At 40.9% G+C, this 20,223-nt stretch overlaps 3 protein-coding genes across 7 annotated transcripts in view; 1 reads left to right on the top strand and 2 right to left on the bottom strand.

Moving 5' to 3' along the window:
* The window catches only part of LOC149591742 (uncharacterized), a 141,166-nt gene that overhangs the window by 100,122 nt on the left and 20,821 nt on the right, over positions 1-20,223 (bottom strand). The gene's annotated exons all lie outside the window — the stretch shown is intronic.
* Positions 94-6,067, top strand: LOC149591748 (uncharacterized). 2 transcript variants are annotated; one of them, XM_089861753.1, is made up of 9 exons: positions 96-810; positions 877-2,012; positions 2,106-3,256; positions 3,320-3,461; positions 3,520-3,835; positions 3,891-4,618; positions 4,673-5,185; positions 5,249-5,530; positions 5,588-6,067. In XM_089861753.1, the coding sequence occupies exons 2-9, from the start codon at positions 1,703-1,705 to the stop codon at positions 6,049-6,051; spliced, it is 3,906 nt and encodes a 1,301-aa protein (XP_089717879.1). In that variant the 5' UTR covers positions 96-810; positions 877-1,702; the 3' UTR covers positions 6,052-6,067. The 2 variants fall into 2 exon arrangements, with proteins under 2 accessions (XP_089717878.1, XP_089717879.1); XM_089861752.1 differs by having other exon boundaries at positions 94-810; positions 5,249-6,067.
* Positions 12,210-13,454, bottom strand: LOC149591749 (uncharacterized). Its single transcript, XM_089861754.1, has 2 exons — positions 12,991-13,454; positions 12,210-12,912 (listed from the first exon to the last, which is right to left on the bottom strand). Exon 2 carries the CDS (start codon positions 12,909-12,911, stop codon positions 12,213-12,215), a length of 699 nt encoding a protein of 232 aa, XP_089717880.1. The 5' UTR covers position 12,912; positions 12,991-13,454; the 3' UTR covers positions 12,210-12,212.

A 20,223-nucleotide genomic window follows, 5' to 3' on the forward strand; every position in this document is an offset into this window, starting at 1 on the left:
ATGCCACAATATTTTTTTAGGAAATGAAACATCATTTGCGGTAAAGAGTAGGGTTCATAAGAGTCTCCCAGGCCAAGCACTGTGGAAGGCAGGGGCGGTGCACGCACCGCGTGCGGTGCAAGCGGTGCGTGCGGTGCAAGCGGTGCGAGGGGTGCGAGCGGTGCGAGGGGGGAGTCGATGGCGCCAGTGGAACTTTCGAGAAGTTTAATTTTATCGCAAACACTAAGATAAGATAAGGGATAAGAAAAATAAAAAGTGGGAATTCAAATCAGTTCAATTCTAGTGTAGTTCAAAAATTAATTTCTTAATGCTGATAAGATATCTCGGAGAAAAATAAATCAATACAGTAGTGGTATGTTATATACCATAAAATTCAATATAGACAAAGGTTGATAACACTCTATTTGAAATGAAACGCGTTCGCTTCTCAGGGTGCATAGTGCATATAATACCACATGAAGATAGGGTCAATTATGACGCAAGAAATAAACGACACTTCAATATGTTAATTAGATTAAAATTCGAGCCATTAATTTCCCCCGTATTAATAAAATGGCGAATGAATGAGGGAAATCCCAATGTGTGAAACCTATTGTGGTGGGTAATACCCCGGAAAGGGTGCCACGTGAAAATATTCTCTACCCAGGTTGTAACATGTGACGCCCCAGAAAACCCATTACTCACCCCCAAGTTAAAGCTTAATGACGTAGAATGTAATGGCACTATAAATAGCCAGACCAGGCAAAGTAGAAAATCATTCCAGCCTCAAAGTTCGTAGAAAGGACGAAGAAGGAGACCAACAAGTACCATGTAAGTACTTAACCACGCAATTACATTTCATCACCCCGGAATAGTAATAACCCATACTCATCCTAGGTTTAAAAACTCAATCGTCGTTGACTTTGAATTCTTGGAAGGTCGATCAACGGTTGGTGGACGGGAAAAAATTGTAAAGGAAGCGGCTGCAACAACGGTCGAACTAACGCCGAGGGTAGCATCATGGTCCTTTGAACCACCGTACTCGGATCAGGAACTCTCGCAGGAGGCCAAACAACAAAACCGGTGGATTTGCCACAATTTACACGGTCTCCCCTGGAGTCATGGAGTTACGTCATACAACAAACTGGAGGTGTGTTTATCTCAAGTCGTCCAAGGATACGAAAGGGTGTTTTGTAAAGGCGAAGAAAAGTGTTTTTTTCTCCTAAATATAATTCACCGGGACGTTATTGACTTAAATGGCGTGGGGTGTCCCAAAGCATCAGATATTGACGAGGATGGACCCATGATCACGTGTTTGGTGGGTCATAAGACAATTTTTAAAAATGGGAAATATGTATGTGCCCTATCTAAATGTATACTTTATTCTGAATGGTTGTATAAACACCAAGATGATGTATATTCACAAATAGATTGAAAATAAATAAAAATTCACTTATTGTTGTTTGAAATAAAAAGAATTCTAAGATTTGATATAATATTGGTATTTTGATTAGACACATTCGGGGATGGAGCGTACACATACTTATAAAGTTTAAAAAGTCACGTGGGGTTTGACGTGTAGTGGGAAATACAATCTACGCGCGGAGCTGGTGGGAAAATACCACAAACTCGGCGCCAAGTCAACGAAACCCGGGGAAATCATACAAAGATAAGCCAACTAGAATAAAACGGGGTTACACGAGTGAATAGATCACTCCTCAAGATGTTCCTCTGCGAGAAATGTACATCTACCTTCAGCTGTAAACGGAGCCTAGATCGACACACGCGCAGTGTACACGGTAATGTAAAATTTAATTGTAACTTCTGCGGTAAAGTATTTACGCGTCGGGATATTTTGATTCGACACCAACGGAAATTTAACCACGACGAGCCCGGGGTAAACTTAAACCCTCCGCGGGGAGCGTCACCACAACCCGGACCGTCACACCGTATTACCCCGCCAAATTCTCCCGTAAAGAGGGCCGCTTCGCCCACGTTGGTGGGAATACCGAAAAAGCGTCGAGTGGAAAATGGTAAGTTTATATTTAATTTAGATGAAAAAATACAACTTGATTCGGAAACCCTACCCTCTCCAGTTGAAAAACTTACATTAAATGTATGTTTAGATCCGGATAACCTTCTCTCACAAGATGACGAAGGACTTAACACCTTTATGGAGAAATGGGAGGATGAACAAAAGGATGAACTCTCGTCTCAAGATGACGTGGGAATAAATGAATTCATGGACAATTGGGAGGTTCAACAAAACGCGGTTAACCCACCTGAACCAGAAATCGAGGAAATTAACGCGCTCGAGGACGCGATTTTTTCAGCTCGACTTACCGCGCCGGAAGGGGTTACAGATCCCGTATTGTTCTTAAATGAACACCGTGATAAACTGGAAACATATCTCAGAAACAAACTTTTGGAAAAGAGAGGAATAAAATGGTACATGGTGGTGCGAGCGCGATACACGCGGGAACTCGGGAATACGGGTACAGACGTCGAAACTAGTCCGTACTTCCGCGGGTTCACACACGCAACTCTAACACCAGAGGTTATTCCCCGACAGCTAGACTTAAGTCGGGAGAAAATAGCTGAAAGTATGAACAATTTCGAATCGATGGGAAGTGGCTGGGTTTTGGACCGTATTCTATACGTCCAAATCAACATCATCCAATATCTACCCCTTGTTGGTGGAACCTATTTTCAATTACCACCCATAATTGAAAATAAAAGGGCTACTGTAAACGTGGACCCGGAGGACCCACTCGACAACAAGTGTTTCTTGTGGTCAATTTTGGCCAAGTTACATCCCGCGCCCAACCATCCTAGTCGAATCACTCATTATAGACCATATGAGGACGAACTGAACGTGTCCGGCATTACATTCCCCTTCGAGTTGGACTCATATAAACTTAAGACCTTCGAGGAAAAGAATAACCTCTCCATCAATATTTTCGCTTATGAAAAGGGGTATTTCCCACGTTACGTGAGTGAGAAAAAAGTCCCCGAAGCGCGACAAATTGATTTGCTATTGGTTTCAAATGGTGAATCAAAACATTATGTATTGATCCGACACCTTAGTCGCCTTCTAAGCGACTTCACGAAACACAAAGGAACAGTCTATTATTGTCGGTATTGTTTGAAGAGAAGCAACACGGAAGAAGTACACAATAACCATGTGCGAGAGTGTAATGTGCACGATCCACAACGCGTTATCATGCCTCACGATAAACCAGTTTTAAAATTCGAAAACTTTGGATGGAATCAAATGGTAATATACGAGAAACGTTTTATTTTAACGTGGGATATATCATAATATTTTTTACATAAACAGGTTCCATATATCATCGTTGCTGATTTCGAATCTCTTCTACCAAAAGTCTCAACGTGTCTGCCGGACTCGACACTGTCGTCAACTACGACATTAGCGCTACATGTAGCGTGTGGGTTTTCATACGCTATTGTTGGTCCAACTGGTGAGTTCAAAACCGTGAATCACGTGTCCTATTATCTAACATATTTGATTATTCGCAGGAAATCTCGTCAAGCATGAGACGTACAGAGGGGGAGATGGAGCTTTGAAATTTCTGAAAATGCTTTTGGGTGACGCCGATGATATCGCCGAAATGTTGAAGGAAAATATTCCCATGCAACTTTCTGCGGATGAAGAAATCGCATTCCAAACTTCAACGCGCTGCTACGTTTGCGAGGAACCATTCGTTGGAAAGATGGTCAAAACACGTGACCACGACCACTACACCGGAGTGTATAGGGGGTGCGCATGCCAGAGTTGTAATCTGAAGTTAAAAGCACCTAAATTCATCCCAGTCGTGATGCATAACTTGAGCAGGTAATTAACCATAATCGATAATTATAACTGTATGCTAATTACATAACGCCAACAGATACGACGCCCACCTTATCATGCAGCAAATCGCCCTGATAAGAAACAAGAAGATTGACTGTATCGCGTCCAACAGTGAAACGTACATTTCATTCACACTAGGGAATTTACGTTTTGTGGATAGTATTCGGTTCTTACCAGCGTCACTCGAGACACTTGTTTCGAATGTGGCGAAGGGCGGACCGGCGAAATTCCCATTGTTGAACTCTGTATTCAACCCAGACGAGGTCAAGTTACTTCTTAGGAAGGGTGTTTACCCGTACACCTACATGGATTCGGAAAAGCGCTTTGACGAGAGGCAACTACCACCAATTGAGTGCTTCCATAACGACCTCACTGACGAACCCTTGGCCCGGGAAGATTACGCCCACGCTCAAAACGTGTGGCAATCTTTTAACATACAAAATCTGGGAGGGTATCACGATCTGTACGTGTTGTCCGACACACTCCTTCTAGCCGATGTGTTCCACAATTTCCGCAAAATGTGTATGCCATCCTATCGACTCGATCCGGCCCATGCTTATACCCTACCAGGTTTTGCATGGAGCGCCGCCCTTTGTAAAACGAAGGTACGCTTAGACCTTCTTTTGGATGAGGATATGCACCTATTCATCGAAAAGGGGATTAGGGGAGGTGTCTCGATGATAAGTCATCGTTTTGCCGCAGCCAACAACAAATATCTAGAATCACATGACGAATCGAAGCCTAGTAGTTACATCTGCTACCTTGGTAAGAAATTTTAGATTAAAATCAGCGAAACAAACTAATAACTAGCATTCATAGATTGTAACAACTTGTACGGTACTGTCATGTGCGACGCCCTACCGGTGAAGAACTTCCGATGGATTGAACCAACCCCGAACTCTGAAACCGAAATTCTACGTTGTTCAGACATCTCACCAGAAGGTTTCATAGTTGAGGTGGACCTCGAATACCCGGAGGACTTGCACAACGATCATAACTCTTACCCATTGGCACCAGAATCAATGACAATCAAACCCGAGATGCTCTCCGAATATTCAAAGGACCAGATGACCTCGCTCAACATAAAAATCAAGGAATCGCTACCGAAATTAGTCCCCAACCTTTTCAATAAGGAACGATACGTAGTTCACTACCGTAACTTGAAGTATTACGTATCAAAGGGGTTAAAGATCACCAAGATTCATCGGATTTTGAAGTTCGAACAGGGTGCCTGGTTGAAGGAATATATTAACTTCAATACGGAGAAAAGAAAACTAGCAACAGACGATTTCGAAAAAGATCTATATAAATTAATGAACAATGCCGTCTTTGGTACGTAATTAACTTAATTTACAAAATTAAAAAAAATAAATAAAAATTAAAATGATTTTTCAGGTAAAACTATGGAAAACTTGAGAAATCGTCAGGATTTCAAACTAGTTACAACACCAGAGAAGGCGGTTAAAAAGGCCAGTTCTCCCGCCTTTGAGAAGTTTACCATCTTTCACAATCAATTGGTCGGTATTCACATGACAAAAAAGAAGTTGGTCCTAAACCGCCCCATCTACACGGGGTTCGTTATTCTGGACTTATCAAAACTTCTGATGTACCAATTTCATTACGATGTAATCCAGAGACGATATGGGGAGAGGGCGAAATTACTTTTCACAGATACAGGTACGAGGTTTTTAAGGTGTTTACCCGATTTTAAACTAATCCATCTTATAATTACAGACAGCCTCACGTACTGCATCGAAACCCCCGACCTATACGTCGATTTCGCCGCCCAAGCGGACATGTACGATTTTTCTGGTTACCCTCGCGATCACCCGCTTTTTAGTGAAGCGAACAAGAAAAAACTCGGAAAATTCAAAGACGAGCTAGATGGTACACCGATCGAACAGTTTTGTGGTCTAAGACCCAAAATGTATAGTATATTATCTGCAAAGGGCGAGAAGAAGACTTGTAAAGGTGTATGCAAGCGTGTGGTCAAGAAGAATGTTCGACACGAGCAGTACCGCGACTGCTTGTTTAATCGCGAGTTGACTGTAGCTGAAATGACTCGAATCGTGAGCAAAAAACATGTTTTAACAACGGTGAGACAGAATAAACTATGTCTTAACCCTTGCGACGACAAGAGGTTCATTTTAGATGACGGTGTTTCTACACTCGCCCATGGTCATAAAGATACAAAATAAAAAATTTTAAGACAAATTTATTGAGTAATTCTTATACATATATTCCACAATCATACGATCGTTTACATTTTTGTTTGTAGAGAATCTCTCTATTATTTTATACATTTTAATTCCTCGACATCGATAGAGGGAAAAATAGACGCAATATCCACCGCATGTTATACTAGATTCTCCTTGTAATTGACGCGAATTGTACGTCACAGTTAGGCTGTTTCGTTCCACGAAATCGTTAAATTTAAACACATCAGGTGGGTTGCCGTAACTTTCAAAAAATTCAGTGTTCTTTTTCCTCGAAATGTAGATCGTTGTCCAATGTTCTCCGCGACCTCTCGACGTATCGGTATTCACGATGAATAATGAGGGAAACGTTGTAACGGTCTTTGGGAGTTTATCCGCTGGGAATATCCCTCTAAACAGATTCTTGGTGTAGCGATCACGTCTTAATATTCGTTCAAGTTGTTGAGTGTCCATTTTGAACGCGTTTCCGGACGCGCGCGTATTCAAATGTACGTGACTCGCGCGCGCGATTTCAAATATGTACTCGACTCGCGAGCGCGGGCTGGCCCCCTGGCGCGGTTCTTACGAACTTTGGTCGAATAAAACGGCTCTGTTTTTATCAATTTCAATCAGGGATTGAAACTCTGAATAGTAAATCACGCTAACCGTAGACGGCAGTGATTCCCCGAAAATTAATTCCAATCGCACACTCCCATTCTTTATAAGGTTGAAACTTTCACCGGAACTACCGTTGAGATCGGGAGTTAGGTCGAAGACGAATAGAGCGTTTCCATTGGCGAATTCATCTCGCCCGATAAAGTTTCCCTCGTCGATATTCCATTGTCCAGTTTGGAGGAATAGATTAGTATACGATCGCATGTATAGGTTATCCTTGAAGTTTGGGTTCAGCGGTTTATGCGGTACGCTAACCCCGTCAACGTACAAAGCGATTTGAGATACCGCATAGTTTTTAAAATTGAAAGGCGACATTTTGTAATCACCCAAAAACGCGTTTTGATCGACAAAGCCAATCACTACTTTATTCGGTAATTGTCCGCTAAATAAATTGTCTTTCACGGCTATTTTATTTCCTTGAGATATTGAAAATGAATTACACTCGGTACGAGTAATTGGGTATTTCATCGTGGCCATTTCCAGGGTTTTGGCGTGGGATATCATAATCTCGGGTGTTAATCTGACTCTTCTGACGAACATTGACGCGTGCGAGAATACAACCTTACACTTTGTTCCATCCGTGTGTAAACAGAATTCGTTGGGACTTTTGATAAACTTGAAATTAAGGTCGATCAAGTTTGGTATAAAGCGGTTTTGTTGACAAATATCCACGTGTACTATGCCGATTAAATCGATAACACCTTCTTGGGCGAATTTTGCACGCTTCTCGAACCCTTCATTTTCAAAATAATCGTCGAATTTTCCCGATGAATCCTTGTAGAAGAGCGCCCCCGTCAAAAAACTCTCTTTGGCGGGTCCTCCGAAAGTCAACTGCGTTTGAATCATACTCTTGAATGGGTATTGTTGAGGGCACGATGTAACCGATCTATCACCCAACGACGCGTGGACTTCGCTAAAAAGGCTACTTAGAAATAGATTTTCCGGTCCAATTTTATCAGCGGTCGTTACTACGGTATTTGACGCATCGCGAACTTCGGCCTTGGGTAGCGTTCCGTCGGGTTTTACCACTTTGACTTGTACTTGAATGAGAGTGTTCTTCAAATCGATGTATGTTTCCGAGTTTCCAGTAATGGAGAATATGATTGCCTGATTTTCATTAACGTTGGACGTTGGGTTATACTCTACCCACTGACTCCCTAATATTCCGGTTTGGGTGTACGGTACGTGGAATAAATCCAATTCCGAGCTGATGCTGCTTTGAGAGCTTGGATGCGCCAGAGACATTATGAAAATATATCGGGCTGCAACGGGTACGACCTTCTCTTCTTCCTGGTTCGAACTGAACTGACGATACGCGAAGTCGTACTCTTCCTTTTACGACCGTTTCCGGTTAATCCCGTTACTGTTTCGGCCGCCTTTCTCAACGTTTCCTTGCCCGCTTCGCTTCCTCTTGTTTTTAACGCCTCTTTAAACGATACACCCTCCGTGAGGTCTGTCGCAATTTTTGCACCCGTATTTAAAGCTTTTCGTCCGAGAAATTTCGCACCCCTTTTTAGAATGGGCATGGCGGATCGAAATGCCGAGGCTAATATATTTCCGAGACCGTAACCTCTTTGAACGGCCACACCGCGGTATACGGGAAGTGACCCATGTCCAATTTGATTCAGATAATAGTTTTGATAATCTCCCACGGAGAGGTGTCCCGAGTTATACGGCGACATGTTGCAACCCCGACAAACGTGTGGAAAGTGAGGGGTTTAATAATGTTCATGACGCTTTTATAACAGAGTCCAGGGTCTCCTAGGTCTAAAGTGAAGAGTGACGTGAACTTTCCCTCGTTCGAAATGTACCGGTACGCCCATCTCGCTCATAATATTTATTTCGATGGTTTGAAATTGGTTGTTCGCTATAGGCATATAATGCGGTCTGGAAAACTCCTTCTCGACCGTGTCTCCATCCTTTCCATTTATACTTATAATTCGTAAAAGAGGAACATCAGAGTCTCCGACCGATCGACATTGAATTATATCGGAGTATACGAATATAGAGTGTAACCCAGCATCCATGTCGCAGCTGAATGGCGCGGTCATAGACTTATCCACGGTGACGTCTTCGCCGGGGTTTCTAGTGAAACCTAATATAATGGCGACTTCGTGGGGGATACGAACTCGGTTTGCTCCCTTTAATTCGACTACAACTCGTCGGTTTGGTTTGTTGTAATGAAACTCAACCCTAGAGTTTATTTTTTGACCATCATCGTCGGTTGACATTATTTCCAATAATTCTTCCGCCGAACCGTAATACCCAGGAGGGATAAATATGGTTATGTCACGCGTCTCTCGATAAGCGTCTACTGCGACACTCTTATACTCCCCTTCTTGGTTCCTGAGGTTTGTTCCGACATCGCCATCGTAAGTTGTATCCTGAATTATGAACGCGCATTCTTGTTTCACGTTATTCCAAGTTCTCGGGTAGCTGATTTCGGCCAGTCCAACTTCGTACAAGGATCCGTCGAGTTTAATGGGTTCCGGTAGATATGTCCGGAACCTACTTATGGTGTTGTTCTTGAAATATTGCGTCGATGAGTCGGAAGGTAGTGTGATGTAGAAACTCATCTTGTTTCGATTTCCTGCACCCAAGAATCAAATTCTGAACTGTATCCACGCCAACGAACTAGCAGTTCTTTGGTACCGTCGGGTTTAGTTCTTTTTCGTAAAACCCTTTCGATTTTAAATTTACAGTTTTCGAGATCCTTGCCAATTTTCTGTATTTCCTCTTTGTAGAAAACACCGGAAATGAGTTCGGAGTTTAGATCCGCGAGCTTATATACTGGAGGATCCCTCGCTATTAGTTCCGTTACTTTGAACAATTCCTCCGTGTAATTGGCTAAATACCCCTTTTCAAATGTCCTTTTATTTTTGCTTATTCTAACTAGGTCGCCCACCTCAAAGGGGTAGGAAGCTGGGGGAGAAAAATCAACACGCCCGTATAGGTTATCCCAAACCTTTTTGGAATTTTCACTCGTGACTTCAACCGGTTTGCATTTAATAGATCTATGATAGTTGTTGTTATAAGATTCCAATAAATCCGGTAATACGTCGATGTATCTATACGTATCGTTTTGCGTGAAATATCGGTACATGCGCGCTTTCAAAGTTCGATTAAATCGTTCGACGACGCTAGATTTAACTTCCGAGTGAGTGGCGAAAAACCTAATGCGCTTACGTTTAAATTCCTCTTGTAGTTCTTTGCAAAGAAATTCCTTGCCGTGGTCGGATTGCACAATCTTGGGTTTTCTGCCCGATTCTAAAATAGATCTAAATGCGGCTACCATCGTAGAACCCTTTTTGTCCTTGGTCGCAACTGCGAACGCGAATTTGCTGAATATATCGATACAGCATAATAAATATCGATAACCGTCGTTGTGACGTTTGATGTTTTGCATGTCTGCCAAGTCAATTTGCCACTGTTCGTCTATTCCATACACTATAGTCTTGTTTCTTTTGAATTTGTATCTCGCCGGTTTGTGTAGCGTATACGTATCTTGACGCATTAAAAATTCCCGAACATCGTTCAAGTTGACGTTAATTCCCTTTGAGATAGCGGCGCGATATAGTCCATGCACGCCCCCGTAACTCCCCGGGTCTCTTTCGTTGTAGTAAATCTCTTCAAGTTTATCCATGTCTCGTACTGTTCGTGTTGTTTTGGGCGTACCAATACGCGAAGTCAAATAGTTCAATAATTATAATAATTACTAATATTAACAACGCCGTAATAACTTTGGGTGAATTTAAATATAGGGACGTTAAAACCCCGGTGGGCGCTGAATCATTACACCCTTCCATGATGATGTGTGAATGAATTGTGAAAGAATGTGCACATGGTATATTCGTTTATATCATTCTTTATTACAAAGTAATCCAATTTCCATTACCGAACATAGACTCCGGAGATGGAGGTAAAAAATCAAGTTTATGCACAACACTTGGTGAACTATTTACGCTGTCAATATTCGGTAGACTATCTATGTTATAATGTTGTACATTTTTAATTAAGGTTTTCGGTACACTTTCACTCGAAAGCAGTTCGTAAAAGTGGTCTATTCCGGTGACAGTGTCTTTCGGTTTATTTCTTAAAGCCCTGACGGATTCGTGTAGCATGTCCACGATATTAGATCCGACGATGGGGTGACCTTTGAATATCAGTTCGCCATTAGCGGTCCAGTCAATCTTGGTGTTATTATGAATCCATTTGTATAAAGCGATTGCCTTTTTGAGGTGCGTATCTGGAATAGCGAGAGCTATTTCCGGATACCAGTCCTTCTTTTTCGGTGCCTTAACCGTTTTCTTCCTCCTTCTTTTGTTAACGGCGCTCGATAATAGATGATTATACAAATTTATCTTTTGCGATTTATTTAATTTTCTGTTATTCAAAACGGCATTAGTATCTAGGTGTTCGTCAAGTTCGATTTTGGGTTGCGAATTCAATCGACGATAAACTTCCTCCGGAACTAGAATCATCTTCCTAGCCATTTCTATTAATAGCTCTACTTATGGCAGCACCCGCCGCCGTGCTCGCAAGGGATAAGAGTGGTGCTAACAAAAGTGGGAGAAAACCTCCGTTTTGAGAGAGAATCTTCTTTCGCTTCGCTACTGTTTTCTGTTGAGACAGCTTCCTTAACTTTCGCGTGTATTTCCTCAGTCGCTTCTTCTGAACATCTGATAATTTCACATTCCCGCGTAGGACATTTATACACCCCTCCGCGATGGCTTTGATGGAGTCATTACTGGCGTGTTTGATTGCGTGTTTTCTCTGACTCGGATTGCACGTAGTTAAAAACTTTAAAAAATCTCGGTGCGTGTGTATTCTCTTCATTTTGGTACAAAGACGGCAGCTTCTTCTCCCGGTATAACACCCGTTCGCAGCCGATGTTCATCTGACGTGGTTGGTTTTAAATCAACCCATAAATACCCGTAATCTCTAGATATGGCTTGATGGAATGCGTCGATGACGTATTTACTGTTTGTGGGGCATATCTGTTTCGCCAAATGAAATATAGCCGATTTGTCTCGCGGAGATTTGAATATTATCAGATAGTGGGCGTTTAAATTTAATGTTCTTATTTCCTTCCCGGGATAATATAAGTTTTGCATGAGAATGAAGACCGACGTATTTTTATGATGGGATCCACGTATGAACAAATTCGTTACATCCTTGTTATTTGAAATTTCACAAAGCAAGTCATCGAGAATGACAAAGTTCTTGACATTGGGGTCTAATAGATTTACGTTTAATATACCCTCGTGAAATTCAACTGACGGGGTGTGATCCAATACCGAATTGAAAAGTTTCGGTTGATATTCTGTATAACACCATATTATTCTATCTGGTGGCGGGGTAATACATATATCTCTATGCTTAATGAGATTAGCTACAAAGAATGATTTCCCCGACTGAGTCGCCCCGGCGATAAGACCGTTAAAAGGGTGTTGTAGGCTGAAGTCCATTTTAACGAATGACACACATTTTCATATACCATTAGCTTTTATTAATAAATATTCTCTGCTCTTAAAAATAATTTTTGTTATCACACGTTTACAAAATTCATCTTCCAAAAAGGTTTTGTTTTGAAATACTTTATATATTTCAACGTAATCCAAGTTATCCACCGCGGTCTCATAGTTCATGGCCACACGCATCTCCCAACCATCTAAACAATTGTGTTGTGTCTGGGATGGGTGATCGACACCACACCCGTAACAACATTTTTTTATATTTATACGCAATTGTTCGAGAATGCAGTTTTTAATTAACTCGCGCACGCGTTTTCCCTCGTTGAGGAGCGTAACCACGTCGTTATAGGTTGACATCAACGTCTCGGTGGCGAAGTATCCAACCGCGAAGCCCTTCTTGGTTGGTAGCATCGTGCCGTACATCACACCCGTTCCGGGATACATCACCCTGATGTCCATTATCTTGCGACCCTGGTACGTTCTCAACTCTACACGCTTCGTCTCGGAACCGGTGAAAAACCACGATGTCCCCGGTGCGTCGTTTGCCTCGAAAAACGCTAATATTTCGGCCTTTCTTTGGTAGAGTTCGTGGAAGTCCGACTCCGCTAGGGTGATCCCCGTAGAACTATCTTGGCACCCCAGTCGTACGTCGAGATCCGGCGTAACCTCGATGCCTTTTTCCGACGATATGGGGAGGAACGTTGTGGCGGACATTCTGTCCAATTCAAAATTGTTAATTTACAATTACAACTAAATTTACAATTACTCTCGGTCTTTAAAATATTTTACTTACATTGTACTTGTCGGTCTTTTGGAACTTGCTGGTCTTCTGGTACTTGTTGGTCTCCTTCTTAGAACTTTGAGGTTGGAATGATTTTCTACTTTGGTTAGTCTGGCTATTTATAGTGCCATTATATTCTACGTCATTGTAGCTTTAACTGTGCATTTTTGGGGGTGAGTAATGGGTTTTCTGGGGCGCCACATGTCGCAATCGGGTTTCATTTGGGGACAGAATATTTTCCCATGGCGTTGGTTTTCCCCGGGTTTTCCATGACGCCCTTTTCCGGGGTTTTACCCCCACAAGTTAAAATCCATTTTTAAACTACACTAGAATTGAACTGATTTGAATTCCCACTTTTTATTTTTCTTATCCCTTATCTTATCTTAGTGTTTGCGATAAAATTAAACTTCTCGAAAGTTCCACTGGCGCCATCGACTCCCCCCCCTCGCACCGCTCGCACCCCTCGCACCGCTCGCACCCCTCGCACCGCTTGCACCGCACGCACCGCTTGCACCGCACGCGGTGCGTGCACCGCCCCTGCCTTCCACAGTGCTTGGCCTGGGAGACTCTTATGAACCCTACTGTAAAGTTTGGACAATATTTGCGTACAAAACTGAACATATATATTGAGTTAGTTTTTATTGCTCAACATGTTATTCAAACAATTGAACAATATTTCGCATTCGAATAACATAAAAGTCTGTGTATTTTGACGCTTTATATATAATGTTTGGACAATAAAATTGTACCAGGTCTATGGACTCAACATCAACCTTTTTATTGTGACAAAAATATATTCAATATAATTGATGCGGAATTTAATCAACATATTTGTCCAATAATGTTTTGAGGTTTTTATTTCTAAATATTGGGCAAAGAACATCATTATGAATTTTGATTTGCACAATTAGTGAAGTCTTATAAGATGATGAATTTCATAGACGTTCCCCATTTAATTTGTGCAAAACATTGAACGTGTAGAGGCCGCATTAGACTAAAGATCAGCTCAGGTGCATTGTAGAAAAACGTTTGCCTCCCCCCGAGTCCATTGACACCCTACGGTGGTACCAATAGTTATTCCAATATCTTATTATTAATTGCTACAATGGTGACATTCGAGACATCTAGTCCAAAAAAAATTACAATTAGTAAAAACAATAAATAACGCAAACAAAACTTGCTACCAAGAAACACTAATTTCATGAACAAATAAACATACAAAAGTTGAAAAATAACTGTAGCTTTTTGCCCTATTAACCTATTAAATGATACTCGTTGAATTATGGCTTGGCTAATTCGTTAGGAAATTAACGTGAAATCTGTGACCTGTGAATCCAGTCCGAAAATTCGAAACTCTTTTGGTTCGATTTGCAAACTGTGAACATGGAGGAGAAACACACACACAGACAGACTCATCCAGTGTAATACATCCCGGTGAACTAAGTTCAATTGTGGAGCTAAAAATTTCATATTCTCGGACTGTTAACTTCGAATCTTCATCCTTTGAGTCCACTCACTCTCTAGCCATTCAAAAAGAGGGTTGTAATATTTATGGGATTGGGGATTCCCCAGCGTTACCTACGACTTTTTAATTTGAGTTTATTCACACTCGGGATAATACCGACTTGGTCTACCGCTAGAGACCTTTAAATGGCAATAAATAAAATAGCCTATAAAATCAAAACCGGTTTGCTGTATGACCAGAAGAGTATACGAAAGCTAAGCACCCAGATCGATGTGTAACAAGCAATCCGCTTATTTTTGTTTCTCAAATTACGTAAATCTGATCAAATGTCTCAATTTTAAGGTACGCCCTAGAATATGTTTTATTGAACATGGCCCTGTCCATGATTTTAGATGTGTATTTATTGTATTCATGTTGGTTTCAGACTCATGTTCGATACCTGCAGTCCCTCTGAGATTATTCTAACTTCTTTGTCTGTATGTTATGTTTGAATACGTGCCACTTCAAGCAAACGACAAGTAGACCACCATTACTCATGAATTTGACAATTTTAACTCTTCTACGCAGCGCTAAAATCTGTCAAATATGTCCTTAACACGCCTTTTAAGCAACCGATAATAGAGATTATACCAACACATCGTTCAAATTAGGTAAAGATCTTGTCTAGACTGGAGGGAATTAGTCTGTTAGGCTCGGTGTTAGCCATTCACAGATACTAATGATTCACAGGCTCACAGCTCGATCAATACCTTATTGCGACTATTGCAGGGCCGGATTTAAGCAATTTTGCACCCGGGGGCCGAGATAGTGTGCGCCCCCTTAAGTCGGAAGAAACGGAACAGCAAATGTCGCTATGGGGAATATTTTAACTCAATTCGCTCCCAACAAGCCTTGCGCCCGGGGGCCAGTGGCCCCTCGCCCCCACCCCCCCCCCCTTTAATCCGGCCCTGGACTATTGTGTTTTTCCCTAGTTTATTAACTGTTAAATGGCGCTTCAGGTATCGCTGCAAATCAAACACTCATTAACGGTTTTCTTTCATTTGGCACAACAACAACAAAGAGGAGAAAAAGGTTTGGCGGGAAACGTTTTTTAATTGTTAGATGGCGCTTCAGGTATTGCTGCAAATCACGCAGTTATTAACGGTTTTCTTTCATTTGGAACAACAACAACAAAGAGAAGAAAACATTTTGGCGGGAAAATAACTAAATTCTAAGCCTAAAAATTTCCAAACTCTTTAAATGAGTAATTGCATTCTTTTCTTATGCAAAAAAATATCTTAAAAAAACGTTTCTCTTGGCCAGGACAAAAGGACAGGAAACTCGCCACCGTAAAAGATTGAACGTCGCTCAGAAAGTCATAAAACTGTAATAACAATTTAAAGCGCCAAGTTTTTCACCCCAAAATCCAGTCTTTTCCGCACGAGAAAAACCTTTAACCTTCCAAAAAAAAACTTCCTAGATGATCATTTCTAAGAAAAGGTTCCTAGAAAAAAGAGAATATTCTTAAAAACCGAGCGCGTCATGAAATGAATAATCGTTAATAGGTCTTCAGGAACCGCCATATCACGGTTAGATTGGTCGGCCACGCTCGGGAAGGCCACAAAAGTGTCAAACTAGTGAAGCCACTGCGGGGTTTGTCCTTGAAATTTATGAAGAAAGTGTGACGAAAGAGTTGAGGCGCTTCCTTACATAGTTAGGAGAGTTCTGGATATACAGTCACTGACATCAATACATAAAGTATATCACCTGAAGTTGACGATACCAACCGATGGAACATTTCGGTTAGTGATAGTGAATACCACTGAGAGGAAATTTTTAAAGCAATGCTCAAATATATCGTGGAATTTGAAATGACTAGTAAAACAATTTGAGATACGTAATATGTTTTCAAAATCTAAGAACGGATTTCAGGGGTTTTAACGAAGTTATAGTATGCAAAAACCGTCTTAGTTTCATGATAAGTTTATAAGATATGTTTCACAAGTATGACACTTCCAACACTTCTTTATGCTAGAGACTTACTGAGGGCTAAGTTCGAGAGCGACGCGAGAATTGACTACACTAGGTTTTGCAGTCAATCATTCTATTTAGTCTGTACTAAGCCTTTGACAGCGCCTCAAAAGGGGACGTTTCTCGAATCTATGTCCTTTCACCTACGTCACCTCATGACAAGCTCTCACTAACCAGTGACAAACTTATGGAACATATCTTATGAGCTTATGATTTCATCTATTTCCATGAGTTCGTATACGCTCAGTTTAGCAAACGTTTGCACGAAAACTCCTAGTCACAGGTATCTCGGATTTTGACAGATGAGGTGTTGATGTAAAATTTCGCTGACAGACATGATATTCAAGCTATTAGCTTTTGGCATCAGGGGTCGTAAGGGTCCGCAAAGTACTGAAACTTGCAATATTCTTTGATTGCTTATGAGCTTCACACTTCCCTCCGGTTTGGTCGAATGAGGTGTCGATGGAAACATTTGTAACCGGGGTGATCCTGGAGTTTTGGTTTGTTTCCTCAAGTTCAAAGGGGTCAGCAAGCCATCGAAAGAAGTGTGTTTTTTTAATAAAACTGCTATTAATACATCCCTTCCTTATGCATTGAATGATGAATTCCATATTCATGTACAGACTATAGAAGCAAAGGCACTCGGCGTCGCCCGTCAGCCCGAACATTTTTTATTACATTTCAGGTCGCCATTTTAAAACCATAACAGAAAATAAAATCCCAAAAGTCATATGATCCGTCTGTAGGATATAGGGAACCAGTGCACTAAATATTAGTGAAATCAGTTGCAACACGCGAACTACATTCCACAAAGAATATTTTTGACTTTCGGGCCGCCATTTTAAAAGATGGCGGTGGATGAGAAGAATCTTTGCGTGCCTCCTACTTAATAGTAATGGCCTTGCAAAATTTCAGTCTTCTACGTAAGCGGTTTAGGATGGGCGCTGATTATCAGTAAGTCAGTCAGGACTTTGACATGCATAGATATGTGAAAGAAAACAATATAGTACATATTTTTTCACTTCTGATTATCAACGTCTGGCTGTCTAAAACCGAGTGTTACGCGCTTTTCATCGTCAAGTAATGTAAGCGGTGACGCGGAGATCGAATAACGGGAGGTTATCCCTGCTAAAGATAAGCACCAAGCCGGGATCGAGAAACCCTCCCTACTTTTTAAATGGGCCGAGGGTTAACATGCGCGTGAGAATGGAAAAGGAGCGACACAATAGAATCGGGGAGACGGTAAAGTCAAGAAGGCTTTTAATGAATGTCTACTTGGTCTATTATACAGCAAATTGGAGACATTTTTTCCATGCATGAAATTTTAACTCGCCCATTGAAATAGATCCATACGCATGTTGCTTCAGCTAAAGTAACCTCCTTGACATTGAACTTTCAGTTCCGGTTACATGCTGAATAAGTTGCGTAAGCTCTATCTTGAATCTTGATATTTTAAGCGATAAATAGGTATAGTACTAGAAATAATTATAATTCTTTTGGTGTATACAGGGTGTTTCTGATGAAATTGCCATATTAAAGGGTGTGTTCTCTGGGTCCAACTAAATGAAAAAAATTGGGTCTACAACGTTTAGTCAAGGACATAAGGGTTTCCAAATATTGGCCCCTGAAACAAGGAAAGAGTGGAGTCGTTATCTTTACTTTACCAGGGCACGCACCATTCCAAACTTTTTATAGTACACTTATGTTAGTTAAAGGTTCAATAATATTCTTTTTAAAAAGACTGATATGTCTCACTCCACATGTGACTATTTCCTTTGTTTTAGGTGCAATGTTTGGGAACCCATGTCTCAGTAACTAAATGTTGTAGACCCAATGTCTTTGACACTTTCCAATCATTTAGGCCCTAACAACTAGTGCTGTGCGAGTACTCGATAAGACTCGAGTACTCGATCGAGTATCGAGCCGAGTACTCGGCTCGATACTCGATAAGAGATTTTCTGAGACTCGAAAAAGTTTCGAGTATCAAACCAAGGCTCGATAAATACTCGAACCTGCTTTTGGAAGGCCTTTAACTCTGAAAATGGGATGTAGTAGCAATAAAAATCTACTAGAAAGTCACGCTTATTGGTTAACAGACGTGAGTTAGTGCTCATTGAGTAGTTTAGATCTTAACACCAGTGTAATGTAGTATGGTAGTAGCTCCTAGCTGGTTCAATAGTGGAAGTAAAAGTAATAAAATACAGTTAAAGGCAAGTGGACTATTATTTTTTTTTATTTTATTTATTTATTTATTTTTTTTTGAAGTTCAGCTTAGTAATTTTCGTTTGGGATTTGCGCGAAGTATAAAAATTGCTAGAAGTGACTTCAGTGAGGAATGAGAATCCGAAGAAGATACTAATGAGGAACTAAGTTTGTTAAATTTAAAGGGAAGAAGACTAATACCATCAGGGAATTGTTTGAAGTATCTGTAGATGATCAAAATTACACTTAATGTCCATTATGAGAGCGATAAATTAGCAGAAAGTGTGTAAAAATACTAGAAAATCAATTCCCAATTACTCGATAAATACTCGAAACAAATTTTCCAACTACTCGATACTCGATTCGAGTACTCGAGACTCGGCTCGATACTCGATAAGGGAAAATTTCAATACTCGAGACTCGACTCGAAACCAAAAAATCAAGGCTCGCACAGCCCTACTAACAACTCCCCCATCAGAAATACCCAGGGTTTTTCCCGTGATTTCCTCGGATTTTGCGATTTTTCCCGTGATTTCGCAGGATTTTAAGATTTTTCCCGTGGTTTCGCAGGATTTTAAGATTTTTCCCGTGATTTCGTAGGATTTTGAGATTCCTCTTGATTTTGAATTTCGTGAATTTTGTAATGGATATTGCGATTTTTTCACTGATTTCGTGATTCCTTCGCTGATTTTGTGATTTCTTCACTGATTTTGTGATTTCTTCACTGATTTTGTGATTTCTTCACTGATTTTGTGATTTCTTCACTGATTTTGTGATTTCTTTACCGATTTTGTGATTTCGTTGCTGATTTCGGATTTCTTATGGGATTTCGAAAGCAGCCTTGATATCGGGTTTCTTATGGGATTTCGAAAGCAGCCTTGATGTCGGATTTCTTTGGTTGGATTTCGCGGGTAGCGTACGGGATTTCATGAATGAACGACCCCTTGTATTTAATAGTAAAGGTTCAATAACGTTTTTAAATTGAAGACTAATTGAGACTGATGTGTCTTAAGCCTACTCCACATTTGTGAATATTTCCTTGTTGTGGGACCAGCGTGGGAAATAAGGCGGTGGCACAGGGCAAATTGCCTGGACCAGTTTAAAAATTAAATCGGAGGGTTTCCAGAGTCCATACATTAGCTAACATATTGTAATAATCCACTTCTTCAATTTAGCAGACGACGCGTCCTGGTCAGTGGTCATGGACCAGTTTATTTATTTCAGGCCAGAGGGGTCGCTGGCCCAATGTTCAGTTTAAAAAAATCCTTATTTCCCACCCTGTGTGGGACTAACTAAATGTTCCTGACTCGATGTACTTTGACACTTTCAGTTTGACTCAAAGAATACCCCATTTAAAGGGACATTATTGGTAGAAATTAAGTATTTTTATTCTGATTCCTTATGTTAAATAACGCGCCGAGGATTGAAAGGTTAACTAACACGCAGCGCCTCTAGCGGACTGAATTGAAAACTCTTGGCGGAACTCCGCCAATGGTAGATTGGCAGTTTAATAAATGGGGAGCGCTACAATTATAAAATACGTCGCGTTTTTTGCATTAAAAGGTTTA

This window comes from Phalangium opilio, unplaced genomic scaffold (genome assembly GCF_054372755.1).
Source record: "Phalangium opilio isolate 3A_F unplaced genomic scaffold, DU_Popi_V2 ptg000500l_1, whole genome shotgun sequence".
Classification (NCBI taxonomy): Eukaryota; Metazoa; Arthropoda; class Arachnida; order Opiliones; family Phalangiidae; genus Phalangium; species Phalangium opilio.